At 34.0% G+C, this 9,788-nt stretch overlaps 1 protein-coding gene across 1 annotated transcript in view; it reads left to right on the top strand.

Moving 5' to 3' along the window:
- Positions 1-7,842: 7,842 nt before the first annotated feature.
- The window catches only part of LOC129223327 (storkhead-box protein 1-like), a 96,187-nt gene continuing 94,241 nt past the window's right edge, over positions 7,843-9,788 (top strand). Inside the window, exon 1 of the mRNA XM_054857894.1 lies at positions 7,843-8,182. Within this exon, the coding sequence (XP_054713869.1) occupies positions 7,843-8,182 (340 nt within the window). The remainder of the gene's footprint in view (positions 8,183-9,788) is intronic.

Below are 9,788 nucleotides of genomic sequence, written 5' to 3'. Positions count from 1 at the left end.
GTTAAAACAGTTTGACATCTCTTTTTTGCATTACAAGCCTGTTTCTCAATATAAACATTTAAATCATTTACCTTAGCAAGTCTTTCAGTGTCCTCTTTGCTCAGGAAAATGTTTTTCAATTCTTTACTGTATTTCAGTGCTTCCGAAAATTCTCTACTTTTTATGGTTAATTTATTTATTTTATCTGGAGTATCACTATTGCATTATTGACAGTTGGCAATATGACCTTGAATATGGACAAATCTTTTTCATGTCTAAAAATTAAACAACCCAACGAAACCACGGCGCCATAAAGCCGACTACTACCGGCGCCGGTCTGCTCAATTGCATCTCCCGAGAGCCCCAGTTAGAAAAAGCACCCAGTTTCCCATTTTTTACCTTAACTTTTGAATAGTTATTGTGTACAAAATTCATTAAAATCTTAAGAAAAACGTACGTTAATTGTTAGACTGACATCAGTTTTCACTTATCTGCTTCAATACTCTCAAAACTAGCCGTAACAAAATTATGACTTTTTTTTTTCTTTTTCATTTTTTGCTGCTCGCAAAAAGAACCATGTCTTTTAGTTCTTTTTTTTTCTGCTCCCAACTTTTAAGCCCCAATCGCTGCTTCTGCCCATTACCACCCTTTTAATTCTAAGAAACAGTGATAAGGAAATGACGGGGGGGGGGGGGGGATATCAGTTGTGGAGGATGAAAAGCTTTGTAAGGCAAGCAGTTACTAAGATATTCTGTGAAAAAAAAAAAAAAAAACGGAAGTGCTACGATCGAAAGGGAAAGTTTTTTGTGAAATAACTGTCCGTTATTCGGAGTGTCCGTTATTCAGAGTGAATTACATGGAATGGCCTATATTGAGGGACTGGGACTTGCAAAAATGTCCGTTAATTAGAGGTGTCCGTTATTCGGGAGTGTCCGTTAAGGGAGTTTTCACTGTAATTGTAATGATAATTTCGAATAAAAGCTTTTCTAAAGCAATACAGTGATATAGATCCGCACTTCTTACTAGGTAACTTCCTACTTTTACTGAAATATCTACATTTACACTAAAAAGAATGAAATAAAAAAAATTTGAAAAAAAAAAAAAAAATAGAACCGACTTCAAAATTGCTCTAAAAAGTGAAAAATAATTTTATTCTTTAAACACCGTCGATAATACTTTTAAACATAATTTTTGAAGTTGGCGCAAAAACAAAAAGTAAAATCCATTGTAACCATGCTTCGTTCATATTTTTATCAAAAAATCCTCGTAACTTAGGAAAGAAACATTTATATCGTTACTCAAATATGCTGTCATCAATGCGTAATGCATGTGGTAGTGAAGAAACTGGACCTGGTTAAATTTATACTTGTAGTTGAGTTATGGCTGTGAATGATTTTATCGATCGTTTTTGCGCCAACTTCAAAAATTATGTTTGAAAGTATTATCGATGGTGTTTAAAGAGTAAAATTATTTTTCACTTTTTAGAGCAATTTTGAAGTCGGTTCTATTTTTTTTTTTTTCAAAATTTTTTTTATATTTCAAGTTGAATGCAGTAGCGGATTTACCATGTCGCAATTGCTAGTGGCTCCGGACCTCAACTTTTTTAGGAGAAGGGAAATTTTCAATTTGCAGAATGAAATTTCAAATTTTACCGAATGGCGAAATGTGAGCACATACCAGTAGATACCTGCACCTAATAAAAAAGATTAAAGCATCATTATTTGGAAAAAAAAATTAAAAATGCAATTTTTGTAATTAAAAGCAAAAAAAAAATGTAATTTTTTAAATGCTGTTCCTAAATATGCCGAATCTTCCGACAAAGTTCGTCAAATGAGGAATTTTTTTGGAAAGTCACAGTGACCTCCATCAGGGCGACCCTGACATTGGGGGGGAGGGGGATTGTGCGGAGCCGCATAGGCTTCGTGACATAGGAAACCCAAAAAGGGTCCAAAAGACACATGAAAAATATTTTATTTTCCAATTTTGGGGAGGGGGGAGGGGTCGGGAATATTCAAATTTTAAAAAGCTCACGAACTTTGAAATTAAATATCTCCACACATTCTGCATTTAATATAAAAATAAAAGCATCTTTTTAAGTACTTTTTTAATGTATTAATGAATGATTTTACTTGCATTTAAATAATTTATGAGGCATAAAAGGAAAGCTGAAAAAAAAAAAAAAAAAAAAAAAAAAAACACATAAAATATGAAATAGTAAGACCGAACTCCAAAATCATTAGAAGAAAACAGAATTTTTATCTTTTTAAAATGAAAGGGAATATGAAAATAAGTATCTAACATAAAATTGCCTTATTAGATGATCTTTACTAATAATAAAGCTGAAAGTCTCTCTGTCCGGAGGATGTCTGTGACGCGCATAGCGCCTAGACCGTTCGACCGATTTTCATGAAATTTGGCACAAAGTTAGTTTGTAGCATGGGGTGTGCACCTCGAAGCGATTTTTCAAAAATTCGATTTTGTTCTTTTTCTATTCTAATTTTAAGAAACAAAAATATCATAAGATGGACGAGTAAATTATGAAATTATCATAACGTGGAACTGTAACATGGGCACAAGCCATTTGGCGAGATACGAAATTATCATAACGTGGAACCGTAACGTGGGCACAAGCCAATTGGTAAGATACGAAATTATTATAACATGGAAGCGTAACATGGACACAAGCCAATTGGCGAGATACGAAATTATCATAACGTGGAACCGTAACATGGGCACAAGCCAATTGGCGAGAAAATTCACCATACATTATTTGTAAATATACAGGCGAACCAAAAGACCTTTTAATTTTTCTATTACGGGCAAAGCCGTGCGGGTACCACTAGTTTTAAATATTTTAAATTTAACTAAAAGATGTGACTAAACTCTTCTTGTTACCCTGTGCCCCCTTTTGTCGGTGGTGCAGCCAGAAAAAAAATTCGAAAGGGGATATGATAAATTAAAACCTTTTCAATAGTCGAAAAAGGAAAATTTTTGCTTCTCGGAGTTTTTTTTTTTTTTTTTTTTAAATCTCAAAATCTCCCCTCCCCCTTCTTTACGCCCTTGCTTCTGTCCCAAACTGTCTCAATTTCTCTACCCCCACCCAGTGACGTTCCTAGCACGGGTGTCACCCGGGGAGGCAATTTGTAGTGTAACATCCAACCTCCCCCACCTCTTCAAAAATAAATAAATAGCTGTCTTATGTAAACACGAAGTACGTACAGTTATTTTTGTGACGTAACGAAAGTTAACTTTAAAAGATAAGTATAAACTATTACTACGAATGGAAATTCCCCTGGACGCATGTGTAACCGCCCCCCCCCCCCTGAATAATCTGCTCTATTTTCGTTGAAATTTGATAGATTCTATATAATTTAAGATACTCGTATATAAGAGGACATTTTCAGAATTCAAGTTTCAACACTTTTTATAAAGTCTTATTCACTTTGGGTGTCAACCCTCCCATCGGGTATCCCCCCCCCCTTTTGATCCACTTTGGGTGTCAACCCTCAGATCGGGTGCCACCCGGGACGGACCGCCCCCTCGGCCCCCCCCCCCTCACGGTAGTGACGCTACTGCCAGTACCATGAGCTCACAATGCGTGAGTTTAGAGGGGGCTAAGAGAATTCATATGGTTTATGGCTTAAATTTAAAGCAAAAATAACTTTTACGCAGTGATGTTCCCGTAAATTTTTCTGAGGGTATACTACTAGTAATCCATTACGCACAATATGTGTATCGATCACATACATAATATATCAATAATATGAAATTTTTTGAAGCTTGAGCACCACTGCTTTTACGTTCTTCTTCTTTTTACAAAGCAATGAAAGAAAATTAGATTCGGGAAAATATTCTGTTTGAGGATTGACTTTAACCATTTTAAGATGATTCGTTTTTTTTTTTTTTTGTTTTCTTCAGAACACAGGAGGAAATTTGTTATTTTTTTTTTTTTTTTTATTCATTTAAAAAGTATTGCACACTGCAGAAAAAATCCAATTGCAAATAACATAAAAATTATAATTTAAACAAATGAAACATTAAAATTATTAAAACATCCAGAGTTAAAGTTATAAAAATGACGTGTTGAAAATATCGAAATCGGGGCAACAAAAGTTAAAATGTTTGTAAAATATAAACAGACAAAAATTATCAACATAGTTAAATTTGGTAAAAATATTTTTAAATGATGAATGACTTCTAAGAGTCCCATTTGGGACAGCAAATTGCATAGAATATAGAAACAATATTGGAGCAGTCAATTAAATTATTTAGGACCTTATAGAAAAAAAAGACGCAAAAGTTCACCATGTGATTTAAAACTGAAAACATTATAAATATCATACAAATAACCTAAAAAAAATTATCAAATTTTCTAAAAGCGAAACCAATGTTGATTGAAATTAGAAACTTAATAAGTAAAAGAAGTTTTAAGAAATGTAGAATAATGTACCTTATAGAAAAAAAAAAAGACACAAAAGTTCACGATGTGATTTAAAACTGAAAACATTATAAATATTATACAAATAACCTAAAAAAAAGTTATCAAATTTTCTAAAAGCGAAACCAATGTTGATTGAAATTAGAAACTTAATAAGTAAAGGAAGTTTTAAGAAATGTAGAACAATGTACCTTATAGAAAAAAAAAAAAAAAAAAAAGACACAAAAGTTCACGATGTGATTTAAAACTGAAAACATTATAAATATCATACAAATAACCTAAAAAACATTATCAAATTTTCTAAAAGCGAAACCAATGTTGATTGAAATTAGAAGCTTAATAAGTAAAGGAGGTTTTAAGAAATGTCATTCATTTTTTACTTATGTTTTAATACTTTGAACGATATTTATGCTCAAACTTTATTTTAAAAATGACAGTACCAATGTCTAGATCAAAAAAAAAAAAAGGTGCAAGAAGATATGAAGATATAAAAAATAATAGTTTAAAAAACTAAAAAAACACGCTTTAGTAGCAAAATGAACTAAAAAGTTAAACATAATCTTTGGATGACAAGTATATAAAGTAATTGACCAAACATTTAATTTTAATGTAATAAAAAAAAGCGTGGGGGACTGCCTATTTACATTTTTGTATGGATAACAAGTGGAAGAAATTTAAGACAACTGATAAGAAGCCCCCCCCCCACGCTTTTTTTCTATTACAGTAAAATTAAGTGTTTGGTCAATTACTTTATATACTTGTCATCCAAAGATTATTTTTAACTTTTTAGTTCATTTTGCTACTAAAGCGTGTTTTTTTTTTGTTTTTTTAAACTATTATTTTATTTGCATCAGACATTTTGAATGCTTTCTGGTAAATTCATGTGCAAACATTGTTATACTCCGCAGCTCTGATTTGTACGTTGTAAGTAATTCTAATAAGCCACTGGCTATTTGTCCAAAGGAAAGTTGGACCCACAAAAATACAAGTTAAACTAATAAAAGCGTGTTAATTAGAATAAACTAATAACTTATCGTTAATAAATTAATTTGATTATAAAATATTTCATTGTCATCGGGTCTGAGGTTGCATTCCAAATTTTAAAAGAATTCCGACTACAAAAAGTGGGCGAAAATTGAGTTGCAAGATTATAAATTTACTTTCGGTGTAGATGGGATTTGAAAGCACGACCAATGATTTCCAGAGGTGGACGTCAGCGAAGACCCGCGCCTTAGAACGCTCGACCGCGAACGCTCACTAAGTGGTGGAATGTACTAACAGTAATAAGCCACTAGCTCTTAGTCCAAAGGAGAGTTACTCACAAACATACAAGTGAAGTTAATAAAAGCGTGTTAAAAAAAGTGCTAGCAAAAAAAAAAAAAAAAAAATTAATTTGAATTTCGACATCTTGAATTCAAATTGTGTTTTTCGCAATCACGAGTGTGTGTATGTAGGCGTGTGTGTTTGTGTGTGGGGTATGTGTGTTTGTGTGTAGGGGTATGGGTATGTGTGTGTAGGCATGTGTGTTTGTGTGCTGGCATAAGTGTGTGGGTAGTTGTGTATATGAATGTGTGTATGTGTGTGTGGGGGGGATGTTTATGTGTGTGTAGGCATATGTGTTTGTGTCAGTGTGCAGGCATGAATGTGTGGGTAGTTGTGTGTATGTGTGTGTGTGCGTGCGTGTGTTTGTGTGTGTAGCTGCGAATGTATGCGCGTGTGTGTAGGACATGGATGCAACCTGGAGACGGCTTTCGCTATAGGAACAGCATCGTGAGGAGCCGGTCGACGGTGATGGTGCGGAGGGTGGCGGTGGGAAAATAAAAAGATAGGACATCAAAACAGTCAAATGAGAACAATAAGCAATCGTGATTGCTCAAAAATACAATTAAATTAAAAAAAAAAAGATGGGAAACAGGTTTAGGGTTTGAAGAAAAAAAAAGTGAAGTAAAGTCGTACAGGTAATAATAAATTTGAAAACAAAAAATACAATAAAAAAAGATTAAGGAAGTTGCACCAAAAAAAAATAAATAAAAATAATAAATAAATTTAAAAAATAGTTGTTTGTCAACGCCCCCTATCTTCCGGGGGGTGTCGGCTTTGTCCGCCCCCCATTACCCCTCAAAGAATGATATCTTTCATCCTAGGATTGCTTTCTCTCTTTCCAAGCTATCGCCAATCTTGCCAACTGGCGTGAAAAGGGGAAACGAAAACCAGCGGCATTATAATGAAAGGAGATGGGAAGAACTTGCAGACCGAATTGTTCTTTCATTCCATCAATGGAGCTTTAAAGCGTGCGTCACGGCATGTAAATAGCGGGAAGTTTGGATATTTTCCATTTTGTTCACGATTTTTATGTTGACAACAAATCATAAGCGCATGTTTTTCGCTACTGTATTCTCTTTTAGTGATATTTTTTACAAGCAGCTACATTTTCAAGGATCATACGACGTTTTATGCAAGATTTACATCTTCAAAAAACATTGGAGTCGGAAAAATGTGTTTGCGGAAAGTTGTTGATGAATATCCACACACGTTGACATTGGATCTCACAACTTACTGAAGTAACGACTTATATTATTTTTCAAGGTGCAATAAAAAATATTTGCTGATGTAAATGTTTGGCCAAAGGAATTTTGTTTTGTGAAAAAGGATTTTATCAGTGAAAATGAGGTTAGGTAAAATCAGATTCAATATCAACTAAAACTTTTTAATATTTTGTTCTGGTATTTCAGTGCTTATTCCAATCAAGTTCACGACGGAAAGCAAGTCTAAAAAATCTGCTTAATTCATCTTTGTGTTATTGTGGAAAATCAATTGGAGAAGACAGTACTCAAAATAAAATGAATTGTTATTTACAGTTGGACTATAAAAGTTAGATATGGTTTGTGAATGATGATTTCTTTCCGAAATCTAGTCTTTGCATTTTCCAGTAATTTTACGGAAAATATTTGTATGTAAAATTTGTGTCCAGTTTGGGTTAAAAAAAAACTTTTATTTGCATCAGTCAGAACAAACCAAATGGTGAAAATGTGATTTTAGTGAAGATTATCAGTACTAAAAGTCGTCCATCAAGTAATGGTCCATTCTTTATTAGCTTAACATATTAGTGGTTGTGAAATTGTTTATAATTGTGGTATGAAAGTAATATCGAATCTACGTAAAATTTTGGCATGGAATGAGATTTTAAAAAGTATTCCAAGGAATGAAGTTTAAGAAACGTATGCACAAATCATACGTGACAACCCATTTTGTGTGAAGTTATACAAATAATCGAATTTACGTAAAATTATGCCATGGAATGAAAGAATTTTATAAAACATTCTCAGGAATGCAATATCGGTAATGTACTCTCACGAATCATACCCAACAACCGATTTTACGTGAATCTATACGATTTTCATCCACCCTTAGGCCATGATTAGCTCATGAATTCCAGGCAGCAGCTGGAATCCAGACACAGCTCAAAGCACGTGCTAATCAATCAGAACTGTCTGGCCATCGTTTTGCACCGGATTGCCGGACTTTCGGATGGCGGTTCGAAGGACGAGGACGGGCATAGGACGTTTGCAGACTTTTTGCAGCAGAATTCGTTGTGTTTTTGGAACGGTTGTCTTACGCGTAGTGTGGCCAGTTTGGAGTACAGGGGGTGCCTAGTACCTTGTACTCTGCTGGTATGTGGTACGGATTTTGCATTGGAAGTGATTCGCTCGGCTTGGGCCAGGAGGGTTCTCAGGCCGCCTAAAGGATATGGAATTGGCAAGTTGGGTGAGTTGTTTATTTATTTTGAATATTAGCTATTATTTCAGTGGTATTTATGTAGGGGCACATAGTACAGCTTAGAGCCGCTATATAGATAGGCCGACGCATCAGCTTAAGTTGAGCCATTTTGGATCGGATTTTTCATTGTTGCACTGCTAGGGTTACCACAGCAAAGTTTCGGATTTCGCCAAATTTGAAGAAAATAATATTTTATTTCATAAACAATTCACGTGCCGCTAATAATTGCTGACAGTGTACAATCACCAACGCGATCACCCGCCAGAAAAGATAACCACCCAAACACGCGCTCCGATCCAAAATGGCTGATCTTAAGCTGATGCGTCGGCTCGTATATGTAGGGGCCTTAGTACAGCTGACCCTGGCTCCTCCAATTTGTTGGTTTTTCAAATTCATCCCATTCTTTCACATGCTTTTTATGTCGCAAATTTCTTATTTAGTTCAGTGACGGATACAAGGGGGATCATGGTGGTCATGGCCCCCCCTTGCTAAACCGTCGACAATAGAATCCGTCTATATTGTACAATGCTGTCTATACTGCCGTGTGCAGGTAAACGGCAGCATCTGCAGAAATGAGTTATCGAGATATTTAAAGAAATGTGTGTCGGATTCAATATTAACCATAGGGAAATCTTAGAATTAGACGTTTTTTTCAGCGGAAACCAAATAATCAAGCTTATATAATAAAGCTAATGTACAATAGATGACAAAAATTCAAAAAAATGAAATATGAAAAATTTGCAGTTACTGCCCTTTTCCTGCACACGGCAGTATAGTGTACCGCCAACACAATATATCCGTCTACATTGTACTGGATACAAGGGGAAGGTCATGACCCCCCCCCCTAAACCGCCGACAACAGTATCCGTCGAGATTGTGTACTAACACTTTATGAATAACATTTAAACGATTTCAGTGGTTTTCAATTCATTAATTATTTTTGAAAGTAAATATTTGAAATACTACTTCTTTTTGTTGCTTGTGAAATTAATTTGTTATGTTTATACCATATTTATGGACGATTTGGTATTTGTAACTAAATCAAACACAGAGTCAGTCTGATTTAGTACTCAAACACCGAGTTAAAAAAAAAAAAATTCAAAATGTAGCTTTTAAGAAAATGTGCTTCAGTCTTTTTGAGAAATACTTGACGGAAGATATCCATTTTTACTTTAGCTTTTTACCACAAAGTACCTCCACAAGTACCAAAAAAAAAAAAAAAAAAACAATAGTTTACCAGAAAAAATATTAGGGAGAACCATATGTCATATAAACACGGTATAGATGAATTTACTCGTTTTGTTATGTGCTTAACTCAATATTAAGAAATTCGTAAAAAAATATACAAATTCAAACAAATACAAATTTGTACTGATATTTTTAAACTATAAGAGAAATTGAAATTTTTTACACATTTCGTACAAAGATTAATATTTTTGAAGGGTATACAAATTTGCTTTGAATATCTTTGAAACAGTATGAAGTATTTATAAAAATACAGAAAAAAAAATTGGAATTAAATTCGTTACTGCACAAAATAACCATAATTGGTCCGAATGAGCGAACCGATTATTCAGCGAATGCACATTTCGTT

Source organism: Uloborus diversus, chromosome 5 (genome assembly GCF_026930045.1).
Source record: "Uloborus diversus isolate 005 chromosome 5, Udiv.v.3.1, whole genome shotgun sequence".
In the NCBI taxonomy this organism is placed as follows: domain Eukaryota; kingdom Metazoa; phylum Arthropoda; class Arachnida; order Araneae; family Uloboridae; genus Uloborus; species Uloborus diversus.
Note: the sequence above shows the minus strand (reverse complement) of the source record. Positions and strands in the feature narration are given on the sequence as shown.